The 18,397-nt window shown below is 39.6% G+C and overlaps 1 protein-coding gene across 2 annotated transcripts in view; it reads right to left on the bottom strand.

The window, feature by feature from the left end:
- Positions 1–18,397, bottom strand: part of LOC136876053 (stromal membrane-associated protein 1) — a 213,675-nt gene that overhangs the window by 25,711 nt on the left and 169,567 nt on the right. For both annotated transcript variants that reach the window (XM_067149679.2, XM_067149678.2), the window contains exon 7: positions 14,970–15,095. In XM_067149679.2, coding sequence (XP_067005780.1) covers positions 15,014–15,095 — 82 coding nt within the window. In that variant the 3' untranslated portion in view covers positions 14,970–15,013. The remainder of the gene's footprint in view (positions 1–14,969; positions 15,096–18,397) is intronic.

Raw genomic sequence — 18,397 nt, 5'->3', positions numbered from 1 at the left:
CAAATGTACAATGTATGCCGACACACATACTTAACAAATCAAATCTTGAAGTTTCATTAATTTTACACCTTGGGCTTGCATGCTCGCACCACACTTGTGGCTTTACTTTTCTTAACACTTTGAACTGTAGATGAGTATGTCCCCTTTCCTGCACACTTGACACTGCAGTGAGAGTCCCTAACCTTAAGAAAAGACGTGATTTAATGCGCAAAAAGGGGAGACGAAAACTAACCTAACTGTACAATATATAACATCCTGAGTGGTAAAACATCCTATTAAAATATATACACCTCGAATCATGAGCAATCTCATGAGCACAACACACAATGTGGATCGGAACCACACAAAATAAAATCACATATACGGCAAATATCCACAATCAAAGAAACAAAAACATGATATATTTTCCAGGGCTCACCAAGAAAGCATGCAGCATTCACGCAACTCTCAATCACTCAAAGCCTTGATGGAAAATATAAGGAAACAATTTTACACTTTTAGCAACCTATTCAACGTAGGTTCCTGAAATGAATTACATGACACAAAAGCAATTAACTTGTGGACTTTATGACACGCACAAATCAACGTTGGTTCCTGAAATAAATCACGACACAAACGTTCTTCAGCACGGTTATATCACAAAAGAAAAACCAAACAAAACGTCGCGATAAAATCTCGTTTACTGCAACACGTAGTGACATGGACAAAAACCAATAAAATCACGAAGTATAGGCCACTAAAATAAAACTGTCCTCGGTAGACAAACATATCACCCTCGCCAACAGATGCTGCTCAACAGTCTACCTGAGGCAAGTGATAAAAACATGAAGATGCAGGCCTTACAAATGAGGAACGCGTCCTCTTACTCAAAATCACACTAAGCCATATCACTTGTCCTTGTCCTAAAGTTGCCAAAACTGAATAGGCACGAAAAGAAACAAGACCGCGCTGGTCACAAATCAAAGCACTCGTGCTCGTGAAGTTAAAACATGAATAATACAGTGGCCAACTCTGCAATAATATCATCTGAAACTAAGAAATTGCCACATAGACAATCGATCATGTCTGAACATCTGAAAGTTAGTGAAATATCTCAATCTTACAACTAGAGAAACTCTCATTAATAATAATAATAAATTTTACAGAAAATTGATTCTAATTATTCGGAACTTGAAATACGGAACTGTGTTCTAGGAACTCGCGACCCAAACACTAATTCACGCTCGTCTTGATAATCAAAATGATCACGAAGTTGAAGCTATCAAAATTTGTGGATCCAAACTCCACCATCTCACACATACTCATTCACACATCATGGAAGAAAATCCCAGAAAACGTGACGGCATGTCTCCGTACACTTTGAGCTCCCCTTAATACTTTAATCTAGTCCTTCCTGACTTTATTTAAATTCTTATTTAACATTTAAGCCCCAAGACGTACATTGCGTCTCAAACATCAAAGCAAAATAAATCCAAATAAATGAGGCAAAAAATAAGAAACAGACTTGTAAAAAGGTGTCAACCACTCAGCCAATAACTCTGAATAAAAATGTAAGAATGCAAGCTGCAACCTTATGGAATCCATCCACATTTATGTTACAATTATATTTACATTAACAAGCTTCCTAACAATTACTTTAAATAGGACGTAGTCCTTCCAAACAAAGCAAGATTTACTGAAATTAAATATTAAAACTAACCTATCCCGTTTTGCAACATTAAAACACGTTCACACTCACATAATTACGTTGAAAATTCTGTACTCATCTATTTCGTTGACTTATCTCTGCCAGCCTTTCAGGACAGCCGACACCCCATCGTTTTAGCCAGCCATATCGAAAGTGGTGCCTTCAGTAAAGAACCGGATCAGTCATTGGGTCTCCATTCTCCTGGCGCTGAGGTGGTGACCTTGTAGTCTCCGTCGCTGCTTCTAGATGTTGTTCTTAAAACATCCCCTTATCCACGATGTAGAAAACTAGGTCAAGATTAACCCACCATTTACTAGAATACTACAGCTGGGGTAATTTCCACTGACCGTGAAACCAGTTCCCATTTCAGTCATTGAACAACTTCTCTTATCTAATCCCGTAACTAGGTCAAATATTTCCCATTTAAATGCTGGGCTGGAAATTACCGTGTTTGATGTCCTCGTAAAATCTGTTTACACCGGCAAGCTACTAAACATTGAACGACTATCTGGAAACTGTTCTTCCCACCGGAAATCAAAAAATGAAAGCCATTCTCAAAAGTTTAAAATCTTGAATAATTGAAATGCAGACTGAGCGTCTTAAACCAAAGTTCAAGTCCCTACATGATCAAGAAACATAAGTTTTGACCCACTCTTGCGTAAATAATACTTCTCTTGATGTTACCTGCATAGAATCTCGCCGAATAATAGCGTAGCTAGCCCACATGATCCTCAGTTTTATCAATTTGTGCTCTAAGACGCCGTTGTATCCTCGATCGGCGCCATCACTCGCATAGACCAATGCCTATCCAAATTGACTGTGGCTCTATAATTTCATTGTCTCAACACATCGCGTACCTGACACTTACTTCAAACCTATATTTACAGCTCCTTTAGCCTCTCGCCGGGTCTCCGCAACGTTGTCCGTTGGTTGGGCCATCGGAGTTCTATTGTTTCCTTGTTCTGCTTTGTGTACGTCATGTCGAAATTCCTCCTCCTAAATTTAGCTGGCGAGCAAATAAACCCGAGCTCCAAGCTCCCTGCAGAGACTGCGACATGTGCTGCTGAATGTAGATGTTACCTGCCAGTTACTAGTACAGTGAAACCTTGATTCTCCGTTTTTCGAGGGACCATGAAAATAAAACGTACAACACGGGAAAACGGAAAATCCGGGAATGAATGAAAACCATCAACAATTTAGCTAAACATCACAAAAATGAAATATGTATCATTATAATCTTACAAAAACTCCTAAACCAAACCAAACTACAGCCCCAGTGGGACTTTGCCTGCCAAGCGACCGCTGCTCAGCCCGAAGGCCTGCAGATTACGAGGTGCGCATGGTCAGTGCGACGAATCCTGTAGGCCGATATTCCTGGCTCTCTAGATCGGGGTCGCCATCTCACCATTAGATAGCTCCACAATTAAAGGTAATCACACAGGCTGAGTGGACCTGGAACCAGACTTATATCCAGGTAAAATTGCCTGACCTAGTCGCAATCGAACCTGGGCCCTCTGAATGAGAGGCAGGCATGTCAGACCGCGAAACTGCATTAATTACCGGTACGAGAGTTCAAAATCTCTATACTTTATATTCAATTTTACAGGCGAATCTTCGTCAGTTTCCTGTGAAAACTTCTTTCAGTTCAGCAACTTTGATTACGCTAGCCAAACTCTTCGAAAAATCTAATAACGCCAAGCCGAACGACAATCGACCACAAGTTGTTTTTAATTCTCTCATCTAATAAAATGAAGCACATTAGATACAAAAGCACCCAAAATGATAGTGAAATCCCTTCATTTCTTAATCTTTCATTGTAATTTGGTCTCCGGTATACGGGTATACTGTTCGTAGTCAGTTTCTGGAAATCTCGTACTGCGCAAATTAGGCCTACATCGACTTTTAAAGGTTATGTTGAACTCGAAAACATGGTTTCGAATGTATCTATTCTTAAAAGTTCTCGAATGCATTATATTCAATTCTGCCCATCATAAATACAATCAAATTGGAAAGATAAAAGAAATATCATCAAACTTCAGAAATTACGGTTATTCGTGACCTTGAGGTCATCTGGAAAGCGCGCTCGCTGCACGTCAGTACGAGTTGGAAATGGTACCAACCATTTAAATTTAACGTGCGCAAATAAAACGACTGCGGTTTTTGGTATTTTGACACGAAAACGTAAAATTCCCAGTCTTACATTAGGACCTAAACAGTTAATAGGCAATCCCAAGACCTCCCATGACTTTCTTTTTTAATGTAAGGTGCAACATCTGTTCTGGTCTCGCTAACATAATCATGTACGATAATATCAAAAATACTGAATTTGTGTTGGGAAGGAACAGTTTCGATTCTTGCCTGAAAGCCCAGTTACTGTACAGTGCCCTGAGCAAAGTGCCGAAAACCTGTTCGGCAGTATGATCGAAAAAATGTAAAAATATAAACATCTAACCCTGGACATAATATGGACGTTTTATAAGTGTGAACATTTGACGAAACTCGTTCCGCCTTCAAGCAGAGCTATCGAAATGCGCCGTCTCTCCTTGCAATTGTTGTGGCCACTCTCTGCTGTATGATTTTCCGAGATTCTCTAAACAATACCACCCGAATGCGATGCTAAGATGGTCCCTTATGCAAGTTCACCGCCGATCGCTTTTCCAGTACCGGTTACAGTACTTGCTTTAATTATCGCAATGACGGGGCGTTAACGCCAAGATCCATAAATATGCCACAGCTGTCCTTTCGTGAGATACAGTTTATTAAAAAGCGATTGATCGAGGATTTAGCGTTGATGGGACTGGAATTTCTGGACGGTTGATCCGGGAAATTGTTTCTTCGAGGAACGGATAATGCGGGACTTTTACAACGTGATTTAATTACGATGCTCGCGGGACCGCGTAATTTGAACGCATATTCCGGGAAAACGTATTTTCCGGGAACGGATAATCGAGGTCCCACTGTACTTAATAAAAATGAAATATTCTCTGCACATACGAATAGATGACTGATTAAATGAATGAGCACTTCAATAAGGGCTCATTAGTAAGAAATAGGTCTACAACTTCCTGCACACTTAGGACATTTGTCAGGCTTGATGCCCTCTCGCCACTGAGACGGACTCTCACTCATCCTGATTCCAATGTACACATGAAGGAGATATAACAGACTATCCTCAGTAAGGTGTATCAACATCTGGTTATGGAAACTGTCTGGTCCAGGAGACGTGTCCTTGCAAAGCGCCATGGTGCTGCGGAGTTCCCACTCTGTAAAGGGCATGTTATAGTCCTCTGAAGCTTGGGTGGCAAAACTAAGGTGATGACTTTCTGCTTCCCGCTTCAAAGCGAGGTAATTCCCGAGCCAGACACATCCGCGAAATGACTGGCTACATAGTTAGCAATCGAGAATGGTTCAGTGACTATACTGCCTGCAATGGAAATTCCCGGTATAGAAGAGAATCCTTGTATTCCCAAAATACGCCAAAGTTTAGTCCACACTTGAGATGACAGAGTATGTGATGTCATAGATGACATATCTCCTCCGCGAAGCTTTCTTACTTAGGCAAATAAGAACTCGCGCCTTAGCACGGAGTTTCTTAAATGTTACCAAAGTGGTCACAGTAGGCTACCTATGATAGCGTTTACGAACGCGACTGTATTCTTTGATAGCTGCTGCAATTTCTTCGTTCCACCGAGGAACAAGTTTTTGGCGAGGAGTCCCTGAAAACGATGGAATGGACTCCTCAGCAGCAGCAAGAATAACTTGTGTTATGTAACTGATAATGCTGTCTACGCTCCGCCTGGTCACATCATTAAAGACAGCTAGTGATGTGAACTTCGGCCAATTAACATGATTAAGAATACATCGAGGAGGAGCCTCGAAGGATTTTTGTTTCAATAAAGTAAGAACAATGGGAAAATGGTCACCGTCACAGAGATCGTGTGTATTCCACCGAAATAGGGGAACCAGCATTTGGCTGCATAGACTGACATCTATGTGAGAGTATGTACCGTAACATACACTGAAATGAGTTGTTTCACCTGAACTCAAAATGCTTAAATCCAGCTCTCTTACTGATGTTTCCAACTCCCTTCCCCTGGGGCAAGGCTTTTCAGAGCCCCATGTAGAGTGATTGGCGTTAAAATCTCCCAATACGAGGAATGTAAAATAAACATTACACACTGTTGCTATGATAGGCAACGGAACACAAACTGCTACAGTCTCCAGCGGGGTTCTAAGTGGAACCTCTTCGCTACAGGTTTCAAAACGGACAAAAATGCCAACGCCACCGGAAGAACGGTTACTTGTAATGCCATTCTGTCGAGTATAGTCTTAAATTTCTCAAAACAGTATGATAAGTGGTCTGAGAGTTTCCTAATCGAGATTATACTCATCAAATGCTCACTAATTAGCTGGCGCAGCTCAGCAAGATGCCTATCATAACCGTTACAATTCCACCATAACAGTGACATGGTGTGGACTAACAGAGGATGGGTTAGGTTATACTTAAAACCTAAGCACTAACATCAACATCTACATCCGTAGATGTAGAGGGCGGGGTTTCGTCCTACGAGGGGAGCGTGCAGGTTTAGGAGCAGGCGCAGGGTATGATTTCCGTTTCATAGAAGCGCGGGAGCGCCTGGTAAGGGCGCTCTGCTTTCTTTTCTTGTTTAGATGGGCTGGGAGATATTTTCCCAGCCCTGGTTGACGATGCCGCCTCCGCCATCATGTGTACAACTTTCATCGGCCTCTTGGTAGGGGGGGACTTTGCTTCCCCCCTTGCCGCGTCAGCTTAGGAGTCCCAGCCGGCACAGACTTGTTGGGGGTCGAAGGTAGGGTGGTCCCCCTTCGAGCTCTTACTCGTTGCGGCTTTGCTCGCAGGAGAAACAGCTGCCTTGGGCGCAGCAATCGCAATGGGTTTCAAAGACGTAAAAGAGGAACCTGGAAGACTCCGTGCTATCTCGTGTAATCTAGCGTCTTGGTGGGTGCATTCATAGAATTGAACTTACAGCGCGCTTCCTGGTAGGAAAGGGTCTTGATCTTCTGGATCTTCTTCTCATCGAGATATACCGGACAGTACCGATCTCGTGGTAAACGAAGTCCAGGGCAGTTAGTGCACCTGTAAGGAGTTGTGCACTCTTCCGCGCCATGAGGTCCTCTGCCATATGTACCACATACAGACTGATTCGAGCAACAAGATACCATAAAATCAGTTTCATGGTCCGTATCGCACTTCAATAGATTCACAATTAAGTATTTATTATTTTCCACCGAGTCGATACAATGATTGCTTAAGGCAATTTAATGGTTAAAAGTGGTACATGTTTCGTATTTTATCAACATCTTCAGCCACATAACACTGTTTAGATGAAAAATATATAAAATTGACAAAGTAATGCTTAAGAGGAAGTGTCCTTAAAATTAACATAAGATTGACAACATTAAAACAAACAAGAACTCAAGAGAAAATATATAAATTATTACTACAATTGAAAGCAGTTGTCAACGAAACACTTGTACATTATTTCAAAGAGAGTATGTCCTAAATGAATATTCTTTTCTTAATAATTCATGAAAAAAGGTCAAATTATAAATTATAAATTATACAGTTTATAGGTAATTGTCGAAATGAAGAAAACCAGATATCACAGTATGGTTCTTATTATTAATGCAGATGAAAATATAACTAATTCCTAGTTGTCAATTCTTATTAAGCCTGCTTTCTTTTGGAACAGTAACTCCTGTCATTCTTTCACAGTCATGTGTCTGGTGTAATATTGATGATGCGTTCTTCCTTGCTCTTGCAGCTGAGGTGGAGGAGCGGGGGATATAGGTGTGTCAAGAACCTCCTTGCTGCCACCTATAGCTTCAACTGAGGAGGAATAAGTTGTAGGGCTATCTGTAGATGGAGAAATTCCAATTCTTTTTTCGTGATCTTTCTCAAGCATTTTCAAATATACTAGAATTTGATAATATAAAGGATTCTTATATTCTACAGCCTCATTAAGGTTATTTTTCTTTATAAGTTGGTCTAGATGAATGTATAGATCTTCATATGTGTTCATTAAGCTGCCCTTCTTTAATCTAACTTTAAAATTGCGGCCAGATTGTCCTATGTATGTATTCTTGCATTCGAAGCATGTGAGTTTATATATTCCCGAATCAAAAAATTTATCTTTTTCCGAGAGATTTATTGTATCATGGTTGAAAATACTATGTTTCATGTTGTTATTGGTGGAAAATGCAATTTTGAAATTTTTTCTCTTAAATAAATTTGTTATTACGTGTTTGTTTGGATTATTATATGTGAACTTGATGTATTTTTCAGTTTTACTAGGTTCGATTGCTAATTTGGAATGCTGCTTCTCCGAAAATTTATTATTTTATCAATCATGTTATTGTTGAAACCATTCAAGAGGGCTTGTTGTCGGATAAACAGCAGTTCTTTATTCCTTTCAGATTTGGATAAAGGAATACTAAACGCTCTGTTAACGTAACTATAATATGCCGATCTTTTCTGTGCCTCAGGGTGTAACGAGTTGTTCTTGATAGTGGTCAGTGTGAAAGTAGATTTTCTGTGTATTTTGAAGGAAAATCCTTTTTCTTCTCTTGTTGTGACTATGTCCACAAAATTCAGTGATCTCTCTACTTCCTCTTCTAAAGTGAATTTGATATTGGAATCCAAATTGTTCAATATATTTAAAACTTTATTGCTATCAGTAAGGCTGTTATCTATTATAGCGTAAACATCGTCCACATATCGTGTCCAAAAATCCAAACCCTCTATTTGATTAATAATTTTCGTGTGTTCCAAATAGTCTAAGTATATATTAGCCAATATTCCTGATGCTGGGGCTCCCATTGAGAGTCCTTTTTGTCGGTAAATTTTATTATTAAATGTAAAATAATTTTGATTTAACACAAATTTTAAAACATTAATAAAATCTTCAATTTCTGGTATGCCTACTAATTTGTTCTTCATTAAATTCTTCTTAATGATTCTGATAGTGTCTTCTATCGGAATGTTTGTATACATGTTGGTTATGTCAAACGAACATGTCGTGTGAGATGATCCAAGTTTAAAATCTTTAACTAGATTGCAAAAATCCACTGAGTTTTTGATAGGTGTTTTACAATGAAATACGTATTTACTTGATAAGAAATTATGTATAGATCTAGAAGTTTTATAAATGGGGCTATGCCTTAAGCAATCAAATACGACTTTCGCGATCATGCGTATTCTAGAATGTTAGTCAAAGTTCGCGATCGAAAGTAAGGTTGTGATTGGTTAGTCTAGGTGGCGATAGGGAACTCGTGCACGCTGATTGGCTGCCTCCAAGGCCAGTAATTCCTATATATAGTGAGCGAGGCAGTGTTTGAGAGAATTCTGTATCCTGAATTCTGTATGTCTCGGTTTATCTGTCTGCGAGCAGCCTATCTGGTTGACGTCCCACGGCTTCCGGGATTGCACTCCCCTCGGGTAAGCACTCTTGAATTCCGTTCCTGCTAAAATTCCCGTAATGTTCCGATTTGCTTTTCATACAGGAGTCTGCCTTAACCTCGCCTAGATTCACCAAATTAGTTACTTATGACGCCTTAGTTTTTGAGCTGGACTTACCTGTTCGTTTCCGAGGCATTCCCATTCCTTGTTTCACTAAAATATGTATATTGTAGTTTAATATTATTTCCCTTGGGGTTTGCCTCTGGTAGTTCTGTATCACTTGAGGTACGCTAGATTTTGGATAACCTGTAAATTGCATAGTACTAGTGCATTGATAACTGGATGTACAGTTGATTTGAAATTTGAATTTACACTGCTACGAATAACCTATGTATATCACTGAACTTATAGCTCATAACTTGGAATGTATTTGTAAAATTATCTTGTAAATAATATTTTTAAAAACTAAGGATCACGGTGATTCATTTCGGAATCCGCTATCTAAGCCATGTCCATGCCTTTGGTAGGTTCCCAGCCTTTTCATCTTCCCGGTTTGTTGTTCACTAGTTGGCCCTACTGATATTTCGTACATATTTTGTTGGAGATCCGAGTAATGCCAGCTACTGTTTTTCCGAGTGTGTAGTGTTTTATTATATTGTATAGTTTGCTATTTCCTTCCCCTTTAAACTCTGTTTGTGCCTTGTTTGGTGTTACCACTATAGTAGAGGTAACAAAATACGTATTTACTTGATAAGAAATTATGTATAAATCTAGAAGTTTTATAAATGGGGCTATGCCTTAAGCAATGATTGTATCGACTAGGTGGAAAATAATAAATACTTAATTGTGAATCAACAAGATACTATGCGCCTAAACCTCTGGCATCGATAGCAGCGCATGGGAGGTGGGATACACCACCTTACATCGTAGCAACAGGTTGTTACCGTGACTTTTTCTGGTAACAATGACAATTTGAAGGGGGCAATGAATGCAGCCGTAGCAACATCTTCCCCGCTGACTTTGCGCGTAATGCGGGATACCGGGGATATATTCTATATCTGCACCCCCCACTCGTAGGGGGTGTTACTCTTTTAGTCGCCTCTTACGACAGGCAGGGGATACCGTGGGTGTATTCTTCGTCTGTGCCCCCCCACACACAGGGGGTAGTCTTTGTTTTTGCCTGTGACAATAATACTTGCAGTCATAAACCCCTCCAATTCAACACCATTTGTGAGAGAGTGTACCTATCCCTGTCATTACAGATGCCTGATTCCTGATGTCTTTCTCTTTTTAATTGTGTGGTTAAGTGAACCTTTATGTACAGTCTAAATTCATTTGATATTTCTCAGTAGTTTTAAGAATTACTGTTTATTATGATAAAAAGGTATGAAAATAATTATGTTAAATGTTAATTCTAATGCTCTTTGTTTCTCTTCATAGTAAAGTATTTATTTAGGTTATTAACAGTTTATATAAGACGTAACACAGCGAAAAATTTATTGCTGCAGGTCACGTAAACACACTACGTAAAAATTATAAAATTTTCTGTAGATGAAAATTTGAATAAATGATGATGAATGATGAAGATTTTAAAAGAAAGGAAAGGGAAAGGCATGCAAGGTGAAGGAAGATGATACGTACCCAGTTACGCATACGCCATCAACAGGTACGAGAATGTGTGCAGAAACTACAGGGCCTATCAATAGTTACTTCCTGTACTACAAGTCCAAAAACATCGATTGCAGAGCCGAGTACGCCAACGTCTGCTTATAAATGCAAAGAAACATTGTGGAAAGCTGTAAAGTGTTTGGAGCAGGCTTTACCAGTGGGTGAGTCCGCGGAAGAAACTAGAAGTTTTTTCTGTGCTGAGTGCAGAATTTGGTGTAAGTTTATCTACCTCCGGCAAGCGCAGGAAGTCTTCACTTCCAAATCACAAAGTTCTTGAATTTCTCAATTGGGATGATATTGGCTATCTCCTCGAACAAGAGATTTTATCTCCGTAAAGGACAGTTCTGGACAAAAATTAAAACAGAAATGATTCACGTGCATCATAATGCAAGAGGCATAAGGACTTAAACAAGAATATCTGCATTACGCAATCGGTCAGTCTTCTTGTGGATTTTGACCAAAGTACATTTCTTTGCAACATCAAACTCCAAGAAATGTGTGCCTTTGCAAACAGCATGAAAATTTCCATTTATTGACGATACTTTAAATAAAGGACTTAACACTCCCAGCAAATTCAGTGAATTTACTTTTTCTGTGGAGTATGACGACTGTAATGAACAGTGTATGATTGGTGTGAAAGAAATACTTGCTCTAAAAATATTCACCAACAGGGGAGAATGCTGGAGACGAAACAGAGTGGTACCAGTGGTAAAGTGATGCTGAAATTCACGTATCTCGAATTCAAGAATCTGACCCAGTTCAAGAGTGCTTTGATAAACTAACAAAATCGTGTCCCTTGTTTATGAAACACACATTTATTAAGAGAATGCAATGGAAAGTGTGTGTTCGTTGTACAGAAAAAAAAAAACTGAAAATTCAATGTTTATATACATTATTATTATTATTACTGGGAGGAAGGAAGCTTGTAGTTTTACGCGACCGATAATCTCACTATGATAACCCACGGGTCCTCATTTTTACGTGAAATTCAAACTGCCGGACGCGACTTTCATCTCGAAAATCACACGTGCATTAATCGGGACTTGAACTCCGTCCATCTTGATGGTTGCAAGAAGCTTGACTGATGCACTATCACGCTCCTTCTTTATTATTACTTACTGCGATATTAAATATACATTTTATCATTCAGTGATCGTATTTGATACAGAGTTTAAGATTTATTAGCCCCTCATGTCATGTCGCCATAGCACTGATTCACGTGTGTAATCCCGTGACGCTGTCAAGTAAACATGAGACGATCACCTTTAATTATATTACGCAGACATTATGCAACTTACACATTTGGTTTTCCTCCCCACAAAATGTACCTTTGTCCTTCTTGTAAACAATATCTTAACATTACCAAAAGAAGTTACCACAATTTGCAGAATTTAGAAAAAAAAACGTAAAGGTATACGACGTTAAAAGTCCGTTCCATGTAAACATCAATCACTACGTTTAAATGTTATAAAACCACATACATCAGGTTTACAACAAGAAATGTACAAATGTAAACACACAACACCTGGAATTGGCCAGTTACAGTACTGCAGTGTACAACAGAGTAAGTTGTCAAAAAACAAAATGCAATAACTGATATCTTTCTCTAAATGAAAAACTTTCCACAGGTATGACAAAAATTCTATGCAAAATTAAATGGATTTCCTGGAATCCCTAGAAATTTTCTCATCCAGTATAAGAACCATGACAGAGGAAGACTGTCAAGGAAGTAGGAAGTTACTATATAAAGTAGTAAAAAAGTAAAAGTGAATATGGAAAATCCTACAACAGAAACAAATGATGGTAGTTTGGTAGAACAGAGGAAGGGATCAGAGATGAAGTATTACTTCAACATGTTTGAGAAGGACACACCACCATCACCTGTAGAATACATGAAATCCAGAAAGACCAACTGCCATCAACACGGCTTGAAGTCAAAACAGCACTAAAGAACATGTGAAATGGGGAGTCCTTGGGGTACAATCTTGCCTTAGATATGATAAAGACAGCTGGGGTACCAGGCTTAAACTGGGAAGAAAACAAAATTCCAGAAGATTGGAGATCCTCTGTTTAAAAAGGGCAACACGCAGAAATGTGGAAACTATAGGGGCATAATACTGTCGCCACACTCTCTGAAGCTGTTGGAAAAGATCAACAAAGTGAGACTTAGAAAGATAATGAAACCTTTGTTCGAGGAAGAACAACACGGACTCAAGAAAGATGGTAGTACTAAGGATCTGTAAGAATGCTTGCAGAAAAGTACTGGGAACAGTCCTACACCAGTGTCCGCCAGAACAAGAGTTCAAGGTGCCAGTAAAGGTTACAGCTGTGTTCTGATATGCAGTACATGATGCAAATGGTTTGAAACAAGAGAGGGTGCCCTATCAGCACTCTTGTTCATGATAAGATCATAAAGTCTATCAAAGTCTGGCATTTGCTGATATGCTGCCATGGGGAGAAACAGAAGGTGAACTACAGAAAAAATTAAAGGCCTTCATTTCCTACATATTTTGGATGTTCAGTCTTGCAAAAAACAACAATGTCCATGAAGTACCCAGCTATATAAAATACACAATTCCATAGGGATAGGAGGACATCTCAATGATGTCTGTCTCTTCGCTCTAAATGTGCTTTCTCAAGACTAACATTATAGTGTACAACGCACTCGTTTCAAATTGTTTCCCGCGTTTGTCCGCCTACACACTGAATACTTCCGTTTATGATGTTTTAGTATGTGGTGTTGACAATGCATCTCCAACCTAAGGGTGTAAATGAACTCTTACTTGTTGCATTAAAGAGTAAATATTATTCATGTTCAAGTAAACGATAAAATCTAGAATCCATCAGAAATATCTGGTGACACCATTCTCACTCAAAATGGTGCTTTAATTTCAAAAGCTCATTAAAAATATACAAATTTGCACTCTTTGTATAGAAATGCAAAAAATATAGGTCCCCAATGATGAGGGATGGATTCATTTGATTGAAGTTATATCCAACATCACAGGCTGCAAACCTGTTTAGATGGTGTCAATCATGTTTGAGCTGAGGGACGACACTCGAGTGCTGCTTCACATTTATAACACAAAGACCCTGTTCTTAGAGAAAAGATTGTTAGTTAAATTCTATGTGGCATTCAGACATTACAAGTGAACATGCACAATTACCTCCAGACTTCACTGCCAACATTCAGTCATAAAGAGGGAATGTGCTAAAAAAATCAAAAACAATTACGTCATTAAATTTAAGCTACAGTAGGTTTGAACGTAAAAATAATTACGATGAAAAAGAAACAAGTGTTTACAATTATAATTAATGAAATAAATAATACATTTTACGAACATAGTGAAACATCAAGCAAATTTTTTTCTCAGAGACACGAACTATACACATTGCTTACAATTACAGTATGTTTAAAGTTATCGTACGAATGTCGAACATGTGGGCGATCTGCATGCATTTCATGTGTGGATTAGCATCCAGTTTCTCAATAAACTTTAATTTTTCATCATTTGTAAACTATCTAGCTTTCTTCTCCTCCATAACTGAATGTCCTGCAAACCACTGTGCATAAGTACGGTAGGCCTAATTTATGTACGTTGTTGCAGAATTCACTTATGAACATAAAACTAAGCACCAACACGTCAGCTGATACAGCCAAAACTCGTTAGGGCGTTTTTGTGGGGACCGAAAAAAGTCATAATAAAGAGTGAACGTGGTAAAAAATGAAAGACAATTACGGTGTTATGTCAAAGACTGCCTTGAGACTGACGCTTCCTGCAGCTGTAGGCCGATACGTTAGGACCCTGAAATTAAGTTCTCTACCAAATCCTTACCCAGGCTAGTCGTCGCTAGTGAAATGTGGCCAGGAACGCTAATTCAAATTTCTTATGAACGTACTAAATGTGTTATCCAGGTTTCTTTAGCATGTATTTAATAGGACATGGACTGGGGCTTTGGAATAATGACATAATAACCAGGGAAAGGCGCTACAACGGACGGACATCTTAACCAGTTTTGACTATTTATATTTTGTATTCCATAGTTTAAAATTCAGAGGTGACACATCAGCATTCATATAGATGTTGCCACTAAAATGATCTAGTTCGAAAAATTGAGTTCAAATTTCAGATGCAGTCACTCAGATTTGAGATCAGGGTGCAGCACCATGTGTACCTGAGTCATTGTCGGGAATCCCTGCACGGGAGCTGCAAGGGCTGTTACCCCCATGTTGAAGAACGGGTTTGAGGCGATGCCAGGCATTGCTCCAGGTTGTTGGGAGGCACCGCTGAACACGCCATTCTGGAACAAACACACCAGTTACTTCTACCATTCTAAGCAAATTCAACAGAGTTTGTTTTGTACTTTGTGGGCAACATGTGTGATTCTTCAGTTTAAGTTTTGTTAAGAACATCTGGTGTCCATATATATTCATTCATCGTTGCTTTACGTGCCTTACACGTGTCCCCCCGGGTACAAATGGTTCTTCACAGAGCCAAACAACAACAAAGGACCTAGGACATTCACTGACAATACTACAACTAAATGCTGAAGGCAAAAGCAAGGCAGTGCTTGATAAGAACGAAGTGGGTGTAATACTCTTACAAGAAACTCCCTGTGAAAACCAAAACCAACTCCTGTCCAGATGTAAGTTGCCAGGATACAGTCTTGTTGCAGCAACTTGCACTAACAAGGGAACATCCACAATGGTGAAGTCGCCGATCGCGATGAAACTTAGCAAACACATTGAGGTACATGTAAAAACAATGCCAGCATCAATTTTAGGCGCCAACTTTCATTAGCGCGTTAACTAAGGGGCCTAAAAGTTGCAACATTTCAAGTTCCGCGCGAACAGCGATGAATTCCTCCTGACCAATGCTTAACCGGAACACTGCTTTGTGCCACACTTCTGCTCCTCCTCCCCTCCGCCCCGCCTGGTTCAGCACCACTCGTTTCCCTCTCCCCACGCTGCTGTCTGCTTAGCTGTCGAACAGAACCTGTGCTACACTGCGTACGCTATCAGCCTTCCTCATAGCTCTCCCTTGGAATTTCCACGCTGTATAGGCAGTTAACATTTTATGAAATATTTATGAAAACGTTTGCGACGAGTCCTGAAGAGCAATGTCACTGAGCATGTCAAAAATTATTTTTCATCTTCAAGCAAAGCACGGAAGTCACGGTGAAGCCAGAACCGGGACAAAGCCAAGACAGTGCCAGTTCGGTGGACACCGTAGACTTACAGTATAAAACAAGAGCAGTCAACTACTGGAGGAGTGGAAAACGGAAAAATCTTAAATTTACAACCGTGCAAAAGCACTTCCATCGTTTGCATAGTGCGTCACAGCTCTCCGCCTGGAAAAAAGGCGTGGATGAAGGAGGCTCTCTCCGAGACAAATTTGGTCTTATTGCGATGGATTGCAAGAAAAACTTTGACGCGGAGTACCGTACGTCCACCATCCATGACGTCACAATCAAACACTGGGGAATGCAAAGTGCTCGCTCTCGCGGGATCCATGACTTGGAAGCGTCCTCACGCTGGGTGTACGACTTCAAAAATAAATTTGGGATCACATCCCGAAAAATTACTGTCGTGACAACAACGAGAAAACTTGATAGGGAAAGTGACGTTATGGTGGAAGCCCAAATGTTTGTGGAAAACGTAAAAGAAAAAAACACAGTTACACAGCCCATCACATGTTTTTAACAGCGACCAAAGCGGCTTTAATTTGGAAATGTACACCGGCAGAACATTAGCGCGCCGAGGAGAAAAGTCGATTAGCACGGTGGTCCAATCAATTCCCTCTTCTACGCACAGCTACACGATTATGCCTACCATGTCAGCAGAAGGTGAGCTACTCTCCCCGTTGCTAATCGTTTTAAAGTAAAGAAATGACGTTTTTGGTTCCCTTGTTAAGAAACGAATATTTTCACACGAAAATATTCATGTCGTGTGCACCACGTCTGGAAAGATGGGCAAAGCAGAAGTTCAGAGCTGGTATAATGACATCTTGAAACCAAGTTTACCCGATGGACAAAATATTTTATTGTTAGATTCTTTCTCTGGCCACAATGCGCTTGTTCATGGCACGGAAGTTGAAGTTATGAAGATTCCAGCCGGCACTGCAGCCATTTGACGTGTATGGGTTTCGGATTTGGAAAACATACACCAGACGAATGTATTCCGGGCTGAGACTTATGAATACTGGCATCGTGCTGCATCACCGTAACACCATCTTAAAGTTGCAATCACTGTTACATTTCCTGCTGACATCTTCTCGATTCACAAACATGTGGAAGTACTCGTGGTACCGCAGTGGGTACCTTGATGATCATCCTGGACAATTCGAACACCCGGTAGTGTATTCCTTTGACAGTGTTGGCTTGGTATGTTCTTTGTGCCCGAATACTGGTTTTGTCAAATGTGCGTGATGTACCAAGGACTTGTGCGTCACACACTTCTATGAGGAACACCACTATCGTAAAGCATACGTCCCTTGAGAAAAGTATGGTGCCTGTTGTTAACTGTGTTTTGTTTCAGTCGCCTTTTCACTATTTTGCAATGCGTCGAAAAGACCATAAACTGTTTCTGCTTACTATTATTGACGGGGAGTTTGCCCGATGTAATGTATATGGAGTCATTTATTGTGGTGCCTTGTAATTTTTTGTTGTTGTACCACTTCGTACAATAGCCATGTACACTTTTACGTATGTAACTGCCATTGTACCCAGAAGACTGTTGTGTGATACTTTAATATGGCTACTTGTTGAATACATAGACCTCTGTCAGCTATAGCGCAAAAGTACGAGTAAGTAGGACTACAGCTCTGCCTGTGATTACGGTATTTCTACTGCATGTATAAATGCACATCTTTATTTCTTTTTAAAGACTTTGCTTATTACGTCAATCATTCCATGTCATACTTAATTGATTTATGTTTGACAACCATGGCTGCAATTGAAATGTGTTGTGCCTTTCACTGCAAAACATAAATACATCGTTCAATACAAGCACAAATAAAAACATTCTATCTAGATTCCTTATACCAGAGTACGTAATACGGGAAATACCAGCAGTTTCTAACTCGGAGTTTATAATTGCTGTTGTTCGCGATTTCGTTTCATTATGACACAACTGATAGCGTACACAAAATGGGGGTAGGGGAGTGGACATGAAAAGAAGGTCTGGACCTGTAACCATATTTTGATATCCCGAGGTACAACATCTCATTACATTCATGTAATTTCTTTAAATAAAAGAATAATTAACGTTGTTTCAAGGTGGGTGATTTATTTTAATAAATTTCATATGTATGTCCACTCTAAATGACACTGTTTCAGACGTAAATAATAATTTAAGCCTAGGTCGGACGCGGTACCTTATACCACGTTTGTCCACACCCGATGGTGCTTATCGGGGTTGTACCCACGAATTGACAACCCACCGGAATTAGCAGGAATGAAAATATAACATTTGCATAAAATATGAGTAAATACGTTTAGGTTATTTATTATCATGTGTGAAACGGAACGTGATTTAAAGGATTTCAATAATTATAGTACGTAAAGAAGCAAGATATAGCGCCGGTCTCGTTCCACAGCCAAAC

This window comes from Anabrus simplex, chromosome 6 (genome assembly GCF_040414725.1).
Source record: "Anabrus simplex isolate iqAnaSimp1 chromosome 6, ASM4041472v1, whole genome shotgun sequence".
Classification (NCBI taxonomy): Eukaryota; Metazoa; Arthropoda; class Insecta; order Orthoptera; family Tettigoniidae; genus Anabrus; species Anabrus simplex.
Note: the sequence above shows the minus strand (reverse complement) of the source record. Positions and strands in the feature narration are given on the sequence as shown.